This window comes from Crinia signifera, chromosome 19 (assembly GCF_055691185.1).
Source record: "Crinia signifera chromosome 19, ASM5569118v1, whole genome shotgun sequence".
NCBI classification, from domain to species: domain Eukaryota; kingdom Metazoa; phylum Chordata; class Amphibia; order Anura; family Myobatrachidae; genus Crinia; species Crinia signifera.
The window spans coordinates 140,435,137-140,458,905 of record NC_139226.1 but is presented as its reverse complement, the minus strand read 5'-3'; the positions used below and the strand labels follow the sequence as shown (position 1 = coordinate 140,458,905).

The 23,769-nt window shown below is 52.7% G+C and overlaps 2 protein-coding genes across 4 annotated transcripts in view; one reads left to right on the top strand and one right to left on the bottom strand.

The window, feature by feature from the left end:
• GLB1L2 (galactosidase beta 1 like 2) overlaps positions 1-17,811 on the top strand; it is a 105,579-nt gene extending 87,768 nt beyond the window's left edge. The window contains 7 exon segments of the mRNA XM_083163533.1: positions 7,535-7,606; positions 9,146-9,224; positions 9,359-9,446; positions 16,470-16,581; positions 16,913-16,976; positions 16,979-17,028; positions 17,110-17,811. Of these exon segments, the coding sequence (XP_083019659.1) occupies positions 7,535-7,606; positions 9,146-9,224; positions 9,359-9,446; positions 16,470-16,581; positions 16,913-16,976; positions 16,979-17,028; positions 17,110-17,196 (552 nt within the window). The 3' untranslated portion in view covers positions 17,197-17,811.
• Positions 17,812-21,664: 3,853 nt separating this feature from the next.
• Positions 21,665-23,769, bottom strand: part of B3GAT1 (beta-1,3-glucuronyltransferase 1) — a 62,288-nt gene continuing 60,183 nt past the window's right edge. For all 3 annotated transcript variants that reach the window (XM_083163532.1, XM_083163531.1, XM_083163530.1), the window contains one exon: positions 21,665-22,707. The gene's annotated coding sequence lies outside the window, so the exon portion shown is untranslated. The remainder of the gene's footprint in view (positions 22,708-23,769) is intronic.

Sequence of the window (23,769 nt, the reverse complement as noted above, 5' to 3'; positions counted from 1 at the left end):
GCGCTCTCAGGAGAACGCTTCTCAGCTACAACGCCAATAATCACTGCAAGTATTCCGCATGCTCCCCCCCTCCCCCGGGATGTTACATTACCCTAATCACATTCCCCGGCTCCGGCCTGCGCTCTCAGGAGAACGCTTCTCAGCTACAACACCAATAATCGCTGCAAGTATTCCGCATGCTCCCCCCTCCTCCCCCGGGATGTTACATTACACTAATCACATTCCCCGGCTCCGGCCTGCGCTCTCAGGAGAACGCTTCTCAGCTACAACGCCAATAATCGCTGCAAGTATTCCGCATGCCCCCCCCCCCCCCCCCTCCCCTCCCCCAGGATGTTACATTACACTAATCACATTCCCCGGCTCCGGCCTGCGCTCTCAGGAGAACGCTTCTCAGCTACAACGCCAATAATCGCTGCAAGTATTCCGCATGCTCCCCCCTCCCCCGGGATGTTACATTACACTAATCACATTCCCCGGCTCCGGCCTGCGCTCTCAGGAGAACGCTTTTCAGCTACAACGCCAATAATCGCTGCAAGTATTCCGCATGCCCCCCCCTCCCCCAGGATGTTACATTACACTAATCACATTCCCCGGCTCCGGCCTGCGCTCTCAGGAGAACGCTTCTCAGCTACAACGCCAATAATCGCTGCAAGTATTCCGCATGCTCCCCCCTCCCCCGGGATGTTACATTACACTAATCACATTCCCCGGCTCCGGCCTGCGCTCTCAGGAGAACGCTTTTCAGCTACAACGCCAATAATCGCTGCAAGTATTCCGCATGCCCCCCCTCCCCTGTGATGTTACATTACACTAATACATTCCCCGGCTCCGGCCTGCGCTCTCAGGAGAACGCTTCTCAGCTACAACGCCAATAATCACTGCAAGTATTCCGCATGCCCCCCTCCCCCGGGATGTTACATTACACTAATCACATTCCCCGGCTCCGGCCTGCGCTCTCAGGAGAACACTTCTCAGCTACAACACCAATAATCGCTGCAAGTATTCCGAATGCTCCCCCTCCCCCCGAGATGTTACATTACACTAATCACATTCCCCGGCTCCGGCCTGCGCTCTCAGGAGAACGCTTCTCAGCTACAACACCAATAATCACTGCAAGTATTCCGCATGCCCCCCTCCCCCGGGATGTTACATTACACTAATCACATTCCCCGGCTCCGGCCTGCGCTCTCAGGAGAACGCTTCTCAGCTACAACGCCAATAATCGCTGCAAGTATTCCGCATGCTCCCCCCTACCCCGGGATGTTACATTACACTAATCACATTCCCCGGCTCCGGCCTGCGCTCTCAGGAGAACGCTTTTCAGCTACAACGCCAATAATCGCTGCAAGTATTCCGCATGCCCCCCCCTCCCCCAGGATGTTACATTACACTAATCACATTCCCCGGCTCCGGCCTGCGCTCTCAGGAGAACGCTTCTCAGCTACAACACCAATAATCGCTGCAAGTATTCCGCATGCTCCCCCCTCCCCCGGGATGTTACATTACACTAATCACATTCCCCGGCTCCGGCCTGCGCTCTCAGGAGAATGCTTTTCAGCTACAACGCCAATAATCGCTGCAAGTATTCCGCATGCCCCCCCCCCCTCCCCCGTGATGTTACATTACACTAATCACATTCCCCGGCTCTGGCCTGCGCTCTCAGGAGAACGCTTCTCAGCTACAACGCCAATAATCGCTGCAAGTATTCCGTATGCTCCCCCCTCCCCCGGGATGTTACATTACACTAATCACATTCCCCGGCTCCGGCCTGCGCTCTCAGGAGAACGCTTTTCAGCTACAACGCCAATAATCGCTGCAAGTATTCCGCATGCCCCCCCCTCCCCCAGGATGTTACATTACACTAATCACATTCCCCGGCTCCGGCCTGCGCTCTCAGGAGAACGCTTCTCAGCTACAACGCCAATAATCGCTGCAAGTATTCCGCATGCTCCCCCCTCCCCCGGGATGTTACATTACACTAATCACATTCCCCGGCTCCGGCCTGCGCTCTCAGGAGAACGCTTTTCAGCTACAACGCCAATAATCGCTGCAAGTATTCCGCATGCCCCCCCTCCCCCGTGATGTTACATTACACTAATACATTCCCCGGCTCCGGCCTGCGCTCTCAGGAGAACGCTTCTCAGCTACAACGCCAATAATCGCTGCAAGTATTCCGCATGCCCCCCTCCCTCGGGATGTTACATTACACTAATCACATTCCCCGGCTCCGGCCTGCGCTCTCAGGAGAACGCTTCTCAGCTACAACGCCAATAATCGCTGCAAGTATTCCGCATGCTCCCCCCTCCCCCGGGATGTTACATTACACTAATCACATTCCCCGGCTCCGGCCTGCGCTCTCAGGAGAACGCTTCTCGGCTACAAGCCAATAATCGCTGCAAGTATTCCGCATGCTCCTCCCCCGGGATGTTACATTACACTAATCACATTCCCCGGCTCCGGCCTGCGCTCTCAGGAGAACGCTTCTCAGCTACAACGCCAATAATCGCTGCAAGTATTCCGCATGCTCCCCCCTCCCCCGGGATGTTACATTACACTAATCACATTCCCCGGCTCCGGCCTGCGCTCTCAGGAGAACGCTTCTCAGCTACAACGCCAATAATCGCTGCAAGTATTCCGCATGCTCCCCCCTCCCCCGGGATGTTACATTACACTAATCACATTCCCCGGCTCCGGCCTGCGCTCTCAGGAGAACGCTTCTCAGCTACAACGCCAATAATCGCTGCAAGTATTCCGCATGCTCCCCCCTCCCCCGGGATGTTACATTACACTAATCACATTCCCCGGCTCCGGCCTGCGCTCTCAGGAGAACGCTTCTCAGCTACAACACCAATAATCGCTGCAAGTATTCCGCATGCTCCCCCCTCCTCCCCCGGGATGTTACATTACACTAATCACATTCCCCGGCTCCGGCCTGCGCTCTCAGGAGAACGCTTCTCAGCTACAACGCCAATAATCGCTGCAAGTATTCCGCATGCCCCCCCCCTCCCCCAGGATGTTACATTACACTAATCACATTCCCCGGCTCCGGCATGCACTCTCAGGAGAACGCTTCTCAGCTACAACGCCAATAATCGCTGCAAGTATTCCGCATGCTCCCCCCTCCCCCGGGATGTTACATTACACTAATCACATTCCCCGGCTCCGGCCTGCGCTCTCAGGAGAACGCTTCTCAGCTACAACGCCAATAATCGCTGCAAGTATTCCGCATGCTCCCCCCTCCCCCGGGATGTTACATTACACTAATCACATTCCTCGGCTCCGGCCTGCGCTCTCAGGAGAACGCTTCTCAGCTACAACGCCAATAATCGCTGCAAGTATTCCGCATGCTCCCCCCTCCCCCGGGATGTTACATTACACTAATCACATTCCCCGGCTCTGGCCTGCGCTCTCAGGAGAACGCTTCTCAGCTACAACGCCAATAATCGCTGCAAGTATTCCGCATGCTCCCCCCTCCCCCGGGATGTTACATTACACTAATCACATTCCCCGGCTCCGGCCTGCGCTCTCAGGAGAACGCTTCTCAGCTACAACGCCAATAATCGCTGCAAGTATTCCGCATGCTCCCCCCTCCCCCGGGATGTTACATTACACTAATCACATTCCCCGGCTCCGGCCTGCGCTCTCAGGAGAACGCTTCTCAGCTACAACACCAATAATCGCTGCAAGTATTCCGCATGCTCCCCCCTCCTCCCCCGGGATGTTACATTACACTAATCACATTCCCTGGCTCCGGCCTGCGCTCTCAGGAGAACGCTTCTCAGCTACAACGCCAATAATCGCTGCAAGTATTTCGCATGCCCCCCCCCTCCCCCGGGATGTTACATTACACTAATCACATTCCCCGGCTCCGGCCTGCGCTCTCAGGAGAACGCTTCTCAGCTGCAACGCCAATAATCACTGCAAGTATTCCGCATGCCCCCCCTCCTCCCCCGGGATGTTACATTACACTAATCACATTCCCCGGCTCCGGCCTGCGCTCTCAGGAGAACGCTTCTCAGCTACAATGCCAATAATCGCTGCAAGTATTCCGCATGCCCCCCTCCCCCCGGGATGTTACATTACACTAATCACATTCCCTGGCTCCGGCCTGCGCTCTCAGGAGAACGCTTCTCAGCTACAATGCCAATAATCGCTGCAAGTATTCCGCATGCCCCCCTCCCCCCGGGATGTTACATTACACTAATCACATTCCCTGGCTCCGGCCTGCGCTCTCAGGAGAACGCTTCTCAGCTACAACGCCAATAATCGCTGCAAGTATTCCGCATGCCCCCCCCCCCTCCCCCGGGATGTTACATTACACTAATCACATTCCCCGGCTCCGGCCTGCGCTCTCAGGAGAACGCTTCTCAGCTACAACACCAATAATCGCTGCAAGTATTCCGCATGCTCCCCCTCCCCCGGGATGTTACATTACACTAATCACATTTCCCGGCTCCGGCCTGCGCTCTCAGGAGAACGCTTCTCAGCGACAACACCAATAATCGCTGCGAGTATTCTGCATGCCCCCCCCTCCTCCCCCGGGATGTTATATTACCCTAATCACATTCCCCGGCTCCGGCCTGCGCTCTCAGGAGAACGCTTCTCAGCTACAGCGCCAATAATCGCTGCAAGTATTCCGCATGCCCCTCCCCCGGGATGTTACATTACACTAATCACATTCCCCGGCTCCGGCCTGCGCTCTCAGGAGAACGCTTCTCAGCTACAACGCCAATAATCGTTGCAAGTATTCCGCATGCTCCCCCCTCCCCCGGGATGTTACATTACCCTAATCACATTCCCCGGCTCCGGCCTGCGCTCTCAGGAGAACGCTTCTCAGCTACAACGCCAATAATCGCTGCAAGTATTCCGCATGCTCCCCCCCCCTCCCCGGGATGTTACATTACACTAATCACATTCCCCGGCTCCGGCCTGCACTCTCAGGAGAACGCTTCTCAGCTACAACGCCAATAATCACTGCAAGTATTCCGCATGCCCCCCTCCCCCGGGATGTTACATTACACTAATCACATTCCCCAGCTCCGGCCTGCGCTCTCAGGAGAACGCTTCTCAGCTACAACGCCAATAATCACTGCAAGTATTCCGCATGCCCCCCCCTCCCCCGGGATGTTACATTACACTAATCACATTCCCCGGCTCCGGCCTGCGCTCTCAGGAGAACGCTTCTCAGCTACAACGCCAATAATCGTTGCAAGTATTCCGCATGCTCCCCCCTCCCCCGGGATGTTACATTACCCTAATCACATTCCCCGGCTCCGGCCTGCGCTCTCAGGAGAACGCTTCTCAGCTACAACGCCAATAATCGCTGCAAGTATTCCGCATGCCCCCCCCCTCCCCCGGGATGTTACATTACACTAATCACATTCCCCGGCTCCGGCCTGCGCTCTCAGGAGAACGCTTCTCAGCTGCAACGCCAATAATCACTGCAAGTATTCCGCATGCCCCCCCTCCTCCCCCGGGATGTTACATTACACTAATCACATTCCCCGGCTCCGGCCTGCGCTCTCAGGAGAACGCTTCTCAGCTACAATGCCAATAATCGCTGCAAGTATTCCGCATGCCCCCCTCCCCCCGGGATGTTACATTACACTAATCACATTCCCTGGCTCCGGCCTGCGCTCTCAGGAGAACGCTTCTCAGCTACAATGCCAATAATCGCTGCAAGTATTCCGCATGCCCCCCTCCCCCCGGGATGTTACATTACACTAATCACATTCCCTGGCTCCGGCCTGCGCTCTCAGGAGAACGCTTCTCAGCTACAACGCCAATAATCGCTGCAAGTATTCCGCATGCCCCCCCCCCCTCCCCCGGGATGTTACATTACACTAATCACATTCCCCGGCTCCGGCCTGCGCTCTCAGGAGAACGCTTCTCAGCTACAACACCAATAATCGCTGCAAGTATTCCGCATGCTCCCCCTCCCCCGGGATGTTACATTACACTAATCACATTTCCCGGCTCCGGCCTGCGCTCTCAGGAGAACGCTTCTCAGCGACAACACCAATAATCGCTGCGAGTATTCTGCATGCCCCCCCCTCCTCCCCCGGGATGTTATATTACCCTAATCACATTCCCCGGCTCCGGCCTGCGCTCTCAGGAGAACGCTTCTCAGCTACAGCGCCAATAATCGCTGCAAGTATTCCGCATGCCCCTCCCCCGGGATGTTACATTACACTAATCACATTCCCCGGCTCCGGCCTGCGCTCTCAGGAGAACGCTTCTCAGCTACAACGCCAATAATCGTTGCAAGTATTCCGCATGCTCCCCCCTCCCCCGGGATGTTACATTACCCTAATCACATTCCCCGGCTCCGGCCTGCGCTCTCAGGAGAACGCTTCTCAGCTACAACGCCAATAATCGCTGCAAGTATTCCGCATGCTCCCCCCCCCTCCCCGGGATGTTACATTACACTAATCACATTCCCCGGCTCCGGCCTGCACTCTCAGGAGAACGCTTCTCAGCTACAACGCCAATAATCACTGCAAGTATTCCGCATGCCCCCCTCCCCCGGGATGTTACATTACACTAATCACATTCCCCAGCTCCGGCCTGCGCTCTCAGGAGAACGCTTCTCAGCTACAACGCCAATAATCACTGCAAGTATTCCGCATGCCCCCCCCTCCCCCGGGATGTTACATTACACTAATCACATTCCCCGGCTCCGGCCTGCGCTCTCAGGAGAACGCTTCTCAGCTACAACGCCAATAATCGTTGCAAGTATTCCGCATGCTCCCCCCTCCCCCGGGATGTTACATTACCCTAATCACATTCCCCGGCTCCGGCCTGCGCTCTCAGGAGAACGCTTCTCAGCTACAACGCCAATAATCGCTGCAAGTATTCCGCATGCTCCCCCCCCCCCCCCCCCCCCGGGATGTTACATTACACTGGCTGTGCTGGGGGAGGTGGGACGCTGCTTACGTGTGCTAGGGATATGGAATCTGCGCTGGGAATATATCTGTAACCATTCCGCGGTACAGTGATCACTCGCAGCAGCTTCCCGATATAAGTGATTGCCCCCTGGGGGCAGCACAGGATCATTATACTGAATGCCATTAGGTAACATTAACTCAGAAAGCTACCGACATTATACCTGGAACAATTTATGGCATCGTGCAGCATGTACCAGCCGCATGTCATGTAATCTCCTGGATGGCGGCACGCTGCGAAGGGGCTTCCCAATGCCACCGATAATCCGCCAGTGTCTGAACCAAGATCTTCTGCAATCTGCTGGGGCCAATCCGCAATACAGTATGTACAGGGCCCTCTTACCTGCCATGTCTCTCTGTGATCACCCAGTCTTGTTTTATTACCATATGTAATAAGTAACTGTCGATAAATAAATCCGCTCTGCACCCCCACCGCACCATTAACGTCTGTCCGCTCAGTTCGGGGCAGGCTAGTCGGTGTCCATATGGTAAGGTCAGGCAGCAGCCCTTGGTGGATCTGTGCAGTGGTATGAGAAGTGTGTACCTGGCGCTGGGAGAACTAATCATTACCCAGAACCTCTGTCCTGCAGGTCTTTGTAAGCAGCCAGTCTGTCGGATTTGTGGATTATAAAAACCAGGAGTTGAGCGTTCCGGAGGTTCCGGTAAGTGATGTACAGTGCAACGCCTGCGCATTCATCTTCTGTGTGTGACACAAACCAGTCCCAGGGTCTGATCGGTGGGTTATACGGAGACTGTTCATGGGGGACGGGGGGGGGGGGGATACTGGGATCCCTAGAATGCTCCTCTTAATTAGGGTCCTGTTCCATATACATGGACTAAGGGGCAATCTCTCCAATGCAGCGCAGGACCCCCCACAATCCTGGGTGCTTTATTGAACTGTCTAACAGGGGTGCGCTTAGTCCATGTATATGGAACATCCTAATTAAGAGGAACATTCCAGAGGTGCCTCTCCCGGTATCCATCACATGAATGGTTTTTAAAGTTTTTTTATTTCTTTATTTTTAATGTATACAGTGTTGTACTAAACACATTTATTTCTATATAAAATAATGAATTCCAGCCCGCTGTGTGATAATTTGGTGTATTTCCTCTAAAGGTGCCCATACCCGCTCCGATCCCGGCGTGCGTTCTGGGCTACCATAGCATCACATTGCATGCGTTGTGCATGCAATGCGATGCGATGAAAAGAGTGCAGCACATACGTTCTGTATTGTGCGATGAGGTGCCGCGGGAGCGCGCACCTCAATGCACAGATCGCACCGCCGGGATCGGTGCGTGTATGGGCACCTTATGCGCAGCTTTTCTTGCATATGTTTTTGTTGGGGATTGACAACCCCCTTACTTAGCTGCTGCTGTTTTGAGTAAGGAGTCCAAGGGTAGCGCCTGTATAACTGTCCCAGATACAGTCCACCTCCTATGTACTACTCCGTAACTGTCACATACAGAGAGGGCACTGTCTGGTCCTGCTGTAACAATGGTGTCCTGATGACATCACACAGCTGCCGATCACCTGTCCCCCTAATCCCAGAGCTGCTCCGATACGCTGCAATAGTAACGCTGTAACAATGGTCTCCTGATGACATCGCACAGCTGCCGATCACCTGTCCCCCTCATCCCAGAGCTGCTCCGATTGGCTGCAATAGTAACGCTGTAACAATGGTCTCCCGATGACATCACACAGCTGCCGATCACCTGTCCCCTCATCCCAGAGTTGCTCCGATTGGCTGCAATAGTAACGCTGTAACAATGGTGTCCTGATGACATCACACAGCTGCCAATCACCTGTCCCCCTCATCCCAAAGCTGCTCCGATTGGCTGCAATAGTAACATCCACATGTTTTGCTGCAATAATCGGATTTATGGTATATTAGGTTGTGGTTGATATGCCGACACCGATAAACTGTGGACAGAATGTTTAATGCAAGTCTTTCCCTAATGCTGACATTTTGACAACATTCTGAATGTCGGCATTTTAACCATGTCGCCATAATAACCGGATGACTTACTGAAGCTAATTGGTTATACGTTGCAGTATGCTGTATCCGTTAGCAACTGGTCATCTATTGTGTCTCGCTGTTGCAGAAGGCAGATATCTGTTACTATGGGTTACATTGCTGTCTGTATCGTGTTCTGAAATGTACTAAAACATTAATAAAGTTCTTGGTGTCATCTTGGGGAAGGGTTACAGGAAACTGCGAATCTTAGTAGAGAACTGCGGACGTGTGAATTATGGGAGCAGGATAAACGAGCAGCGGAAAGGTACCTATAGATCTCTGTATAGAACGTGTTCTGAGGGGGTCCCTCCCTAAACCGCTGAGCCCCCCCTTCTGAGTGCGTGGAAGGAAAGTCCTGGACCGGTGCGTTCTAATGGCTTCTCCCGTGTCTCTGCGCAGGTCTCGTTGGCGACGTCTTTCTGAGGGATACTGCGCTGAGGAATTTTAAGATCTACAGTCTGGATATGAATTCCACCTTTATATCCGGGTGAGAGGGATGTTGGTGCTCTTCTACCCCTGCACCTCTTCTTCACACTGCACCTGGGACCTGGGATATAGTTGGAGGAACCCAGATCTTGTGTGTCTGTGTGAAAGGTGGATGTGCGTTGTGTGTCCCGATGTCTCGACTTTGGGTACAACCAGGGTTATTCCTGGAGCCGATCTGGGTTGTGTGTATACCTGCCTGCATACCGCCCCCTGGCTGCAATCCCCCACTCCTGCCTGCATACCGCCTTCCTGCCTCCATACCACCCCCTGGCTGCATACCACCCCCTGGCTGCAATCCCCCACTCCTGCCTGCATACCGCCCCCTGCCTGCATACCGCCCCCTGGCTGCAATCCCCCACTCCTGCCTGCACACCACCTTCCTGCCTGCATACCGCCCCCTGGCTGCAATCCCCCACTCCTGCCTGCACACCACCTTCCTGCCTGCATACCACCCCCAGCCTGCAATCCCCCCCTCCTGCCTGCATACCGCCCCCTGCCTGCAATCCCCCCCTCCTGCCTGCATACCACTCCCAGCCTGCAATCCCCCACTCCTGCCTGTATACCACCTTCCTGCCTCCATACCACCCCCTGGCTGCAATCCCCCACTCCTGCCTGCACACCACCTTCCTGCCTCCATACCGCCCCCAGCCTGCAATCCCCCACTCCTGCCTGCACACCACCTTCCTGCCTGCATACCGCCCCCTGGCTGCAATCCCCTCCTCCTGCCTGCACACCACCTTCCTGCCTCCATACCGCCCCCTGGCTGCAATCCCCCCCTCCTGCCTGCACACCACCTTCCTGCCTGCATACCGCCCCCTGGCTGCAATCCCCCACTCCTGCCTGCACACCACCTTCCTGCCTCCATACCGCCCCCAGCCTGCAATCCCCCACTTCTGCCTGCACACCACCTTCCTGCCTGCATACCGCCCCCTGGCTGCAATCCCCCCCTCCTGCCTGCACACCACCTTCCTGCCTGCATACCGCCCCCAGCCTGCAATCCCCCATTCCTGCCTGCACACCACCGTCCTGCCTCCATACCGCCCCCAGCCTGCAATCCCCCACTCCTGCCTGCACACCACCTTCCTGCCTGCATCCCCCCCCTGGCTGCAATTCCCCCCTCCTGCCTGCATACCGCCCCCTGGCTGCAATCCCCCACTCCTGCCTGCATACCGCCTTCCTGCCTCCATACCGCCCCCAGCCTGCAATCCCCCACTCCTGCCTGCACACCACCTTCCTGCCTGCATACCGCCCCCTGGCTGCATACCGCCCCCTGGCTGCAATCCCCCCCTCCTGCCTGCACACCACCTTCCTGCCTGCATAACGCCCCCAGCCTGCAATCCCCCACTCCTGCCTGCACACCACCTTCCTGCCTCCATACCGCCCCCAGCCTGCAATCCCCCACTCCTGCCTGCACACCACCTTCCTGCCTGCATACCACCCCCTGGCTGCAATCCCCCCCTCCTGCCTGCATACCGCCCCCTGCCTGCATACCGCCCCCTGGCTGCAATTCCCCACTCCTGCCTGCACACAACCTTCCTGCCTCCATACCGCCCCCAGCCTGCAATCCCCCACTCCTGCCTGCACACCACCTTCCTGCCTCCATACCGCCCCCAGCCTGCAATCCCCCACTCCTGCCTGCACACCACCTTCCTGCCTCCATACCGCCCCCAGCCTGCAATCCCCCACTCCTGCCTGCACACCACCTTCCTGCCTGCATACCACCCCCTGGCTGCAATCCCCCCCTCCTGCCTGCATACCGCCCCCTGCCTGCATACCGCCCCCTGGCTGCAATTCCCCACTCCTGCCTGCACACAACCTTCCTGCCTCCATACCGCCCCCAGCCTGCAATCCCCCACTCCTGCCTGCACACCACCTTCCTGCCTGCATACCACTCCCAGCCTGCAATCCTCCACTCCTGCCTGCACACCACCTTCCTGCCTTCATACCGCCCCCTGGCTGCAATCCCCCACTCCTGCCTCCACACCACCTTCCTGCCTGCATACCACTCCCAGCCTGCAATCCCCCACTCCTGCCTGCACACCACCTTCCTGCCTCCATACCGCCCCCTGGCTGCAATCCCCCACTCCTGCCTCCACACCACCTTCCTGCTTACATACCCACCTCCTGCCTGCTTACCCACCTTCTTCTTGCCTACCACCCTACTCCTGCCTGCATACCACCCACTGGATGCACACCATATCACCCCGCTGCCTGCATCCCCCCCCCCCTCCATACCACCCTCTGTATGCACACCACCCCGCTGCCTCCATATTGCCCTCTGCCTGCATCCCCCCCCCCCCCCCTCTGTATGCACACCACCCCGCTGCCTCCATACCACCCTCTGGCTGCGCACCCCTTCCTGCTTGCATACCCACCTCCTTCCTGCACACTACCCCATGAATGTGACCCAGTAGTTTGGTAGGTTCCCCACAGCACACAGCACCCGGTATATGAATGTGACCCAGTAGTTTGGCAGGTTCCCCACAGCACATAGCATGCGGTATATGAATGTGACCCAGTAGTTTGGTAGGTTCCCCACAGCACACAGTATATGAATGTGACCCAGTAGTTTGGTAGGTTCCCCACAGCACACAGTATATGAATGTGACCCTGTAGTTTGGTAGGTTCCCCACAGCACACAGCATGCGGTATATGAATGTGACCCAGTAGTTTGGTAGGTTCCCCACAGCACACAGAATAGAAATGTGACCCAGTAGTTTGGTAGGTTCCCCACAGCACACAGCATGTGGTATATGAATGTGACCCAGTAGTTTGGTAGGTTCCCCACAGCACACAGCATGTGGTATATGAATGTGACCCAGTAGTTTGGTAGGTTCCCCACAGCATGCGGTATATGAATGTGACCCAGTAGTTTGGTAGGTTCCCCACAGCACACAGTATATGAATGTGACCCAGTAGTTTGGTAGGTTCCCCACAGCACACAGTATATGAATGTGACCCTGTAGTTTGGTAGGTTCCCCACAGCACACAGCATGCGGTATATGAATGTGACCCAGTAGTTTGGCAGGTTCCCCACAGCACACAGCATGCGGTATATGAATGTGACCCGGTAGGTTCCCCACAGCACACAGCATGCGGTATATGAATGTGACGCAGTAGTTTGGTAGGTTCCCCACAGCACACAGCATGCGGTATATGAATGTGACCCAGTAGTTTGGCAGGTTCCCCACAGCACACAGCATGCGGTATATGAATGTGACCCAGTAGTTTGGCAGGTTCCCCACAGCACACAGCATGCGGTATATGAATGTGACCCAGTAGTTTGGTAGGTTCCCTACAGCACACAGCATGAGGTATATGAATGTGACCCAGTAGTTTGGTAGGTTCCCCACAGCATGCGGTATATGAGAGTGACCCAGTAGTTTGGTAGGTTCCCCACAGCACACGGTATATGAATGTGACCCAGTAGTTTGGCAGGTTCCCCACAGCACACAGCATGCGGTATATGAATGTGACCCAGTAGTTTGGCAGGTTCCCCACAGCACACAGCATGCGGTATATGAATGTGACCCAGTAGTTTGGTAGGTTCCCCACAGCACACAGTATATGAATGTGACCCTGTAGTTTGGTAGGTTCCCCACAGCACACAGCATGCGGTATATGAATGTGACCCAGTAGTTTGGCAGGTTCCCCACAGCACACAGCATGCGGTATATGAATGTGACCCAGTAGTTTGGCAGGTTCCCCACAGCATGCGGTATATGAATGTGACCCGGTAGGTTCCCCACAGCACACGGTATATGAATGTGACGCAGTAGTTTGGTAGGTTCCCCACAGCACACAGCATGCGGTATATGAATGTGACCCAGTAGTTTGGCAGGTTCCCCACAGCACACAGCATGCGGTATATGAATGTGACCCAGTAGTTTGGCAGGTTCCCCACAGCACACAGCATGCGGTATATGAATGTGACCCAGTAGTTTGGTAGGTTCCCTACAGCACACAGCATGAGGTATATGAATGTGACCCAGTAGTTTGGTAGGTTCCCCACAGCATGCGGTATATGAATGTGACCCAGTAGTTTGGCAGGTTCCCCACAGCACACAGCATGCGGTATATGAATGTGACCCAGTAGTTTGGCAGGTTCCCCCACAGCACACAGCATGCGGTATATGAATGTGACCCAGTAGTTTGGCAGGTTCCCCACAGCACACAGCATGCGGTATATGAATGTGACCCAGTAGTTTGGCAGGTTCCCCACAGCACACAGCATGCGGTATATGAATGTGACCCAGTAGTTTGGTAGGTTCCCCACAGCACACAGTATATGAATGTGACCCTGTAGTTTGGTAGGTTCCCCACAGCACACAGCATGCGGTATATGAATGTGACCCAGTAGTTTGGCAGGTTCCCCACAGCACACAGCATGCGGTATATGAATGTGACCCAGTAGTTTGGCAGGTTCCCCACAGCATGCGGTATATGAATGTGACCCGGTAGGTTCCCCACAGCACACGGTATATGAATGTGACGCAGTAGTTTGGTAGGTTTCCCCACAGCACACAGCATGCGGTATATGAATGTGACCCAGTAGTTTGGCAGGTTCCCCACAGCACACAGCATGCGGTATATGAATGTGACCCAGTAGTTTGGCAGGTTCCCCACAGCACACAGCATGCGGTATATGAATGTGACCCAGTAGTTTGGTAGGTTCCCTACAGCACACAGCATGAGGTATATGAATGTGACCCAGTAGTTTGGTAGGTTCCCCACAGCATGCGGTATATGAATGTGACCCAGTAGTTTGGCAGGTTCCCCACAGCACACAGCATGCGGTATATGAATGTGACCCAGTAGTTTGGCAGGTTCCCCACAGCACACAGCATGCGGTATATGAATGTGACCCAGTAGTTTGGTAGGTTCCCCACAGCACACAGCATGCGGTATATGAATGTGACCCAGTAGTTTGGCAGGTTCCCCACAGCACACAGCATGCGGTATATGAATGTAACCCAGTAGTTTGGCAGGTTCCCCACAGCACACAGCATGCGGTATATGAATGTGGCGCAGTAGTTTGGTAGGTTCCCCACAGCACACAGCATGCGGTATATGAATGTGACCCAGTAGTTTGGCAGGTTCCCCACAGCACACAGCATGCGGTATATGAATGTGACCCAGTAGTTTGGCAGGTTCCCTACAGCACACAGCATGCGGTATATGAATGTGACCCAGTAGTTTGGTAGGTTCCCTACAGCACACAGCATATGAATGTGACCCAGTAGTTTGGTAGGTTCCCCACAGCATGCGGTATATGAATGTGACCCAGTAGTTTGGCAGGTTCCCCACAGCACACAGCATGCGGTATATGAATGTGACCCAGTAGTTTGGCAGGTTCCCCACAGCACACAGCATGCGGTATATGAATGTGACCCAGTAGTTTGGCAGGTTCCCTACAGCACACAGCATGCGGTATATGAATGTGACCCAGTAGTTTGGTAGGTTCCCCACAGCACACAGCATGAGGTATATGAATGTGACCCAGTAGTTTGGTAGGTTCCCCACAGCACACAGCATGCGGTATATGAATGTGACCCAGTAGTTTGGTAGGTTCCCCACAGCATGCGGTATATGAATGTGACCCAGTAGTTTGGTAGGTTCCCCACAGCACACGGTATATGAATGTGACCCAGTAGTTTGGTAGGTTCCCCACAGCACACAGTATATGAATGTGACCCAGTAGTTTGGTAGGTTCCCCACAGCACACAGTATATGAATGTGACCCTGTAGTTTGGTAGGTTCCCCACAGCACACAGCATGCGGTATATGAATGTGACCCAGTAGTTTGGTAGGTTCCCCACAGCACACAGCATAGAAATGTGACCCAGTAGTTTGGTAGGTTCCCCACAGCACACGGTATATGAATGTGACCCAGTAGTTTGGTAGGTTCCCCACAGCATGCGGTATATGAATGTGACCCAGTAGTTTGGCAGGTTCCCCACAGCACACAGCATGCGGTATATGAATGTGACCCAGTAGTTTGGCAGGTTCCCCACAGCACACAGCATGCGGTATATGAATGTGACCCAGTAGTTTGGCAGGTTCCCCACAGCACACAGCATGCGGTATATGAATGTGACCCAGTAGTTTGGCAGGTTCCCCACAGCACACAGCATGCGGTATATGAATGTGACCCAGTAGTTTGGCAGATTCCCCACAGCACACAGCATGCGGTATATGAATGTGACTCAGTAGTTTGGTAGGTTCCCCACAGCATGCGGTATATGAATGTGACGCAGTAGTTTGGTAGGTTCCCCACAGCACACAGCATGCGGTATATGAATGTGACCCAGTAGTTTGGTAGGTTCCCCACAGCATGCGGTATATGAATGTGACCCAGTAGTTTGGTAGGTTCCCCACAGCATGCGGTATATGAATGTGACCCAGTAGTTTGGTAGGTTCCCCACAGCACACAGCATGCAGTATATGAATGTGACCCTGTAGTTTGGTAGGTTCCCCACAGCACACAGCATGCGGTATATGAATGTGACCCAGTAGTTTGGTAGGTTCCCCACAGCATGCGGTATATGAATGTGACCCAGTAGTTTGGTAGGTTCCCCACAGCATGCGGTATATGAATGTGACCCAGTAGTTTGGTAGGTTCCCCACAGCACACAGCATGTGGTATATGATTGTGACCCTGTAGTTTGGTAGGTTCCCCACAGCACACAGCATGCGGTATATGAATGTGACCCTGTAGTTAGGTAGGTTCCCCACAGCACACAGCATGCGGTATATGAATGTGACCCAGTAGTTTGGTAGGTTCCCCACAGCACACATATATGAATGTGACCCAGTAGTTTGGTAGGTTCCCATGCATGCGGTATATGAATGTGACCCAGTAGTTTGGTAGGTCCCCCACAGCACACAGTATATGAATGTGACCCAGTAGTTTGGTAGGTTCCCCACAGGCATGCAGTATATGAATGTGACCCAGTAGTTTGGTAGATTCCCCACAGCACACAGCACGCGGTATCTGACCTCATCTTCTCCACTTGTCTTGTAGCCTCAACAAGCTCCACTGGTCGGACATAAGCGAGGATAAGACGGGTCCGGTGTTCTTCCAGGGGGCTCTGCATGTCGGCTACACACCACAAGACACCTATCTTTCCATGAAGGTGAACCCCCTTTATTGTATAGAGTGCACCATTTCCACCCCTATTACACACCAAATAAGCCAGCTCCTGCCGCTATCCATCCAGTGTGACTTTGGGTTATTGGTGGGATACAAGAATATAACCACCGTAATCCTGAGCACTTGTGATATATAAAGCCCTCCGTCTCCTCCACCCCGGGAACTTGCCTTATTACCTGAATTTGGATAGAGCCCCTGACTTTTGTGCTCCCACCCCCACCTACTGTAATGACTGCCTTCTGTGGGGTGCAGGAAAGCTGCATCCAGGCCACCCGCTGGTTGTCCTCCTAACGCTGCTTTGTGATTTGTTGCAGGGCTGGAAGAAAGGGGTGGTGTTCGTGAATTCCAAAAACTTGGGTCGGTACTGGGAAATAGGACCCAAGAGACCCTTTACCTGCCAGGTCCCTGGCTGTGGCCAGGCACGAATGAAGTGAGTCCCCGTTCCTCCTCTTCCTGCCCATTGGTCGGTCTGCTCCTCCACTGACCACTCTCTGTTGTTCCTTCTTTCCAGATTACAATATTTGAAGAACAAGAGGCTGGGAGCTCTGTGCACTCGGTGGATACAACCTACCTAGGCAGGACCCAGTATGTGGACTAGTTACCTGGCGCTCTGGCAGAGGACTGGTGACAGTACCGGGTTACACTGTACTGCTTCCTCATCCGTGCCAATACCTTGTAACCAACACCATATACTGGAAACAAAAGAACATTTAGAAGCATACAGAGCAACCACATGTAGACCATATAGACTGGGATGATGGGAGACGGGTGTCCTCCTGTGAGGCTCTACATCCCTGGCACCCACAGCTATTTCTGAGGCTGCCTTTTGAGCGATTGCACATGCCCAGAAGAGGCGCCCTGGTCAGATCAGAGCGGGAGGCCAGGAGGTTACAGGAGCAGCGCCAGAACCCTACCAACGCTTGCTCCATAGACTCCCCTCATGGTATGAGCCTCCCACAACACAGATCACATCGGTCTTCCACATCCGTCCCCCACAATGTGAATGAGTCCCAGTGTCTCCTTCTCTCGGAACTCTGGATTCCGAATGCTGCCGTCTCAGGGACTAGTCCGGACCATGCTGTGAGCGAAGCTGCACTGTCTAATGAATGTCTTTATATTTGTGAATGTAGATCATGGTTATTAATGTGGCCAATGCGCCAGCAGGGGGCGTCCTCTCTCTTATCTTTTTACAAATACAGTTTTTTATTTTATATCCGATGGTTCCTGATATTTCTTCAGAGTAAACCTGAAAATAAAACAGTGGAAACTAGTGTAACTGAACGTAACCCTAAACATCATCTTATCTGCCGTTGTATTACCTCTTCTGTCATTAGTATGATCGACGTGGTCAAAAGGTTGACATGACTTTTTGAGAATTTTTTTCATTATTTTTTGGAAATGTTTCATACTTTGTTATCCATGTGGATTCCGATTGGAGTGAGGTGTAGCTGAGCGAGGCACCTGAGCTGGAGCATGGCGAGCAAAGCGATACACTCACCAGGGGGCGCTCACGCTGCAGTGTGACCTTGACACCCAACAAACGTGGGAAATTCGTCCTTTTCATGCATCAACCTTTTCCGTGGCATCCTTCTGAAGCCATCGATCAAATGTGCAATGCTAACCACTGTGCTTTCATGCTCCTCCATCACGGTGTAACGTGAGGGTATGGAATTGCTAGTATAGGATTCGATCCTCAGACGGCAGCGCTGCCTCTGCCCCCCCCCCCCCCCCCCCCATACCCCTATTTCTAATTTCAGTAATCTAACGCTGTCCAATGAATTTCCTCTTCATACAGCACCGCACTGACAGCAGATGCACCATTTCTGTCTGCTCCTCTGCATCCCCCCTCCCCAGTGCAATCCAGCTCTCTCCCCTCATCTGCTGCCCCCATGTCCAAGGACAGTAATTGGGGCGCATGGCCAGCTGCACTTCCGCACTTGGTAAATACTCTCTGTTCTTGTCAGAATATGGAGACTGCAGTAGAGAAATATAATTGTTCGTGTGCTGTTGTTAACGATTCATATTTGGTCTAGAGCGAGGGAAGCGTTGCAGAACCCTCCACCTACTGCTGTTATATAGAGCAATGAATCCTGGGATTTTATAGGACAATAAACAGCAGATCCATAAACACTGATTTCCTGCTGCTGTCTGATCTCAGCCTAATATGTGTCAGGCATTCCCCACCTGACAGACCCTATCAATGGGGGCACTCCTAGTAAACTCTGACCTCCACACCAAAATTGTACAGTGGCCCCTCACTGCAAAGCCCCCCATGATGTCAGCTCCCGATAGGAGTAATTACATTGGGAGCAGTGGGGGAGATTGATCAAAGATTGGAGAGAAATAAATGAGCAACCAATCAGCACCTGCAAAGTATCAATATGACAGGAGTTGTTCATTGGGGGGGGGTTATGCAATATCCTGCGAGATGCAAACTCTGGAACGTGCGCCTGTATTTATAGACTGACAATCATTTCATAGGCAATACTGCTCTTTTCTGCATCTCATTGTCTGTTACCCTCTCCCTCTCTACCTTCGCCTCCCCCTCTGTCTATCTCTTCACTGGCTCCCCATTCCTTTCCGAGTTCTCTTTAAACTCCTCACCACCTACAAGGCTCTCTCCTCCTCCACCGCTCCTTACCTCTCTTCACTGATCTCTATCCACACTCCCTCCCGTCCTCTTCTCTCCGCTGCCGACCTCTCATCTCCTCCCACTCCCGTGTCCAAGACTTCTCTCGCGCTGCCCCCTTGCACTGGAACAACCTCCCGCCACCCATCAGGCTTTCTGATTCCCTTACCTCCTTCAAGCTCTCCCTCAAAACCCACTTCTTCCGACTGGCCTATCCCTCCTCCTCCTAACCTCTTTCGCTCCTATCCTGCCTACCCTACCCCTCCATCCGTTCCTACTTATCCTATTGTTTTTCGTTCATCCACCCACCTCCTTTTAGTCTGGTAACTCTTATGAGTAGGGTCCTCCGTCCTCACATACTCACCCTACCTCTTTACCTCACCTGTGCGCCTGCCCTGTTCTTCCCTTCCTCTACTTCATGGTTCCTCAAACTGCGGCCCTCCAGATGTGGTGAAACTACAAATCCCAGCATGCCTTGCCACAGTTTTCCTATAAGGGAGTGTTAAAACTGTGGCAAGGCATGCTGGGAATTGTAGTTTCACAACATCTGGAGGGCCGCAGTTTGAGGACCCATGCACTTCATCCTCAGTCTCCTCAACCATTTCGACACATACTTCAGAACTGATGCCGATTTTAGTTTTACCAGCTATACCCTATTTATGCTGTATTTTATCAACACACCCTGTACGTTACCTTGTAATTTGGTTTTTGTTTGCTATGTACGGCGCTGCGGACACTTTGTTGCGCCTTATAAATAAACAAACTACTACTGTTACCTAAGCATCTAGGTCATAAATCCATTAAAGAGCACCTGCCGCAGTCAAGTAGGAAACCCACACACAATGCAACCTTTCCAGTCACTAGGGAACCGTGACATCACCAAGAATAAAGCCTATCCAGTCACTAGAGAACCGTGACATCACCAAGAGTACAGCCTATCCAGTCACTAATGAACCGTGACATGACCAAGAGTGCAGCCTATCCAGTCACTAATGAACCGTGACATGACCAAGAGTGCAGCCTATCCAGTCACTAATGAACCGTGTCATCACCAAAAGTGCAGCCTATCCAGGCACTAGGGAACCGTGACATGACCAAGAGTGCAGCCTATCCAGTCACTAATGAACCGTGACATCACCAAGAGTACAGCCTATCCAGTCACTAGGGAACCGTGACATCACCAAAAGTGCAGCCTATCCAGTCACTAATGAACCGTGACATCACCAAGAGTGCAGCCTATCCAGTCACTAGGGAACCGTGACATGACCTAGAGTACAGCCTATCCCAGTCACTAATGAACCGTGACATCACCAAGAGTGCAGCCTATCCAGTCACTAGGGAACCGTGACATCACCAAGAGTACAGCCTATCCAGTCACTAGGGAACCGTGACATCACCAAAAGTGCAGCCTATCCAGTCACTAGGGAACTGTGACATCACCAAGAGTACAGCCTATCCAGTCACTAGGGAACTGTGACATCACCAAGAGTGCAGCCTATCCAGTCACTAGGGAACCGTGACATCACCAAAAGTGCAGCCTATCCAGTCACTATGGAACCGTGACATCACCAAGAGTGCAGCCTAACCAGTCACTAGGGAACCGTGACATGACCTAGAGTGCAGCCTATCCAGTCACTAATAAACCGTGACATCACCAAGAGTGCAGCCTATCAAGTCAATAATGAACCGTGACATCACCAAGAGTGCAGCCTATCCAGTCACTAATGAACCGCGACATCACAAAAGTGCAGCCTTTCCAGTCACTAGGGAACCGTGACATCACCAAGAGTACAGCCTTTCCAGTCACTAGGAAACCGTGACATCACCAAGAGTGCAGCCTATCCAGTCACTAGGGAACCTTGACATCACCAAGAGTGCAGCCTATCCAGTCACTAATGAACCATGAAATCTCCAAGAGTGCAGCCTATCCAGTCACTAGGGAACTGTGACATCACCAAGAGTACAGCCTATCCAGTCACTAATGAACTGTGACATCACCAAGAGTACAGCCTATCCAGTCACTAGGGAACCGTGACATGACCAAGAGTGCAGCCTATCCAGTCACTAAGGAACCGTGACATCACTAAGAGTGCAGCCTATCCAGTCACTACGGAACGTGACATCACCAAGAGTGCAGCCTATCCAGTCACTAGAACCAGTGAACAGACATTATACAAGTATATCTACATGACCGGATTAAGATCTCCTCATGAGACTGAGGCACATCTATATGTTCCCTAGAACCTCACTGATCATTCTATCAGCTTCATGTGGAGTAAGAGGCGTGTTTGCTCTTGGATTGTCACGTAATAAATACTCCATGCGGAAGTCAGTCTGAATAAACATGGAACACATGAAAGACACGCATGTGTTTTTTTCACAAACATTCAATTTTTTTTTCATTTTCAAATATGCAAAAAAAACAAAATGATTCTCGTTCCTTAAAAGAAAATAATAGTTTAAAAACAGCAGCTTGTTGTATCTGCAGGAGTAGTGGCACAAATGGGGGGAGGGGGGGGGAGAGGGCCACTATGTTCTCTTCTCTCTCTGATAAGTGCCCCCTCTTCTCTGCATTGTCATTAAGTGCATTTCTTAGGGCATGTGAGCAGGAAACCCCGGCAGAGGATGGGTCTTCTCTGCAGTCAGGTTCTGTCTGTACTTCATCCCAACCAATCTCTGCATCCATTATATTGCTATAATAGGCGTGTAATTCATCACTGTAGCCAGAAGGGGGCAGTGTCTCTGAGCTGTGTGCATTACTACATGATGGGGCCTGCTGTCTGACCGATTACTCTGGAGACCATTATTGTGTCTGATTAGTTGTCAATAAATAGCCATTTAAAAAAAAAAAATTACTCTGCAATATGAGGCAAATATAAGCTGTAAGATTGAGTCAGAGTAAATAGAACCCTTCATTTTTTGGCCACTGCGTGGAGTTTTTCGAACCTCATGAGGTTGGAGGTGCACTGACAGTCTCATCCCTATGTTTATTTACAGTGTGCAGCTTCATTTTAGGTACAGTGATGAATATAAGGGAATGACCAGCAGGTGGCAGCGCAGGAACCTGGCTGAGCTGGGCCTGCAGACTGGGGAGGTGACCGCTCTATGCTCTGTAGATATGGAGACACATGGTAGTTCAGTACTCTAACACCACACCTGACTGCAAGGAATGGGAGACAATGGGACAGCATGTTGGACTTCCATTCCGTCACTGCCATCATATTTGTCATTGTCAAGCAAAATGTTGGAGCAATACTGTTATTTGGGGTGATTATCCTTTGGATGAGGACACCGCAGCCTTCAGTCACTCTATCTCCAACATTCCCTTCATCACATGTGCTGTGCTTCTTGGAAAATATAACACACATGGAATCCTGTGCAAGCTGCAGGGCAGGGGGTGTCCGTGCGGTTGGACGAGCCCCCAAAGTTCATCTGCTGCAGAAGTAGCCCACACAGCGGACAGTAACAAGCACACAGCTCCTGTGTTGAGAGAGATGGAGGACACATTATCAGCCGGCCAGGAACTTGCACAGTGAAATAGTCTCTGTTTCAGGTCTGTCATGATGAGTCTGTGTCTAGTTCTAAGTCTCGTCACAGCTGTAGAGGCTAAGAGGGTGCGGAAGGTGCCACTGCACACAGCACCGCAGGGTAGGGCACACTCAATTATCTGTTTTAAATACTTTTGCTTGTAGCTTCCTGGTCTTTGAAGCTCCTGACCCACCCGGTCTCCGTCCCCCACCTCTTCCGTCTCTAATACCTGTACAACAATTATCAACGTGAAAGCTCTTTTTATTCAATCACACTGATATTTATTACATTTCAGGATGTAAAGACAATTTGTGGGAGACTTAGGCGTTAGATCTGAATCATTTGACTAGTGTTTCAGTCGCTGGGGTCAACCCAATTCAGTGCAAGTTTGTTTTGCGAAAGGCGTAGGTCTCACACAAATGCCCTATCAGGCCGGCGTCCAATGCCCTGGGACGCCGGTGACAGCCCCGGGCTTCAGCCCTGGACAAGTGAAGCTTGGGGGGGGGGGGTCTCCCACTCCCCCAGGTTCCCCGTCCAAGGCTGACCAGCCACGGTGCTCATATTTCGGCTGGGGGACCTTATGTAAAAAGTGACCCCCGGCTGTGGCATGACACCGCGGGCTGTTGGAGCCCGTTGCTGGTTTCAAAATACGGGGGACCCCACATTTTTTGTCCCCCGTATTTTTGGAACCAGGACCGGTCCAAGAGTCCGGCGCTGGTTTCAGAAATAGATTTTAAAAAGTGTGATAATGGAAGAATTTGAAGATGACTAAAAATCCCTTGGTCTCTTCCTGCTCTCTGTTCTGGCGCCTTTCTCTCCACACTGCGGAGCTGAAGGAGGATTTTCATTGCAGATCAGAGTGGAAGTTTCTCATGGGCAGCGCTGTCCCTGGTGATCGCTGAGGGGCCATTGCAGCAGCCCAGACAGATAAGTAAAAGGTTACATTATTCTGTGCAGACGCCTGACATTGTGCACTGTGTGTAACTATGACTGAAAGGTGTAGTGCTGCTGCTC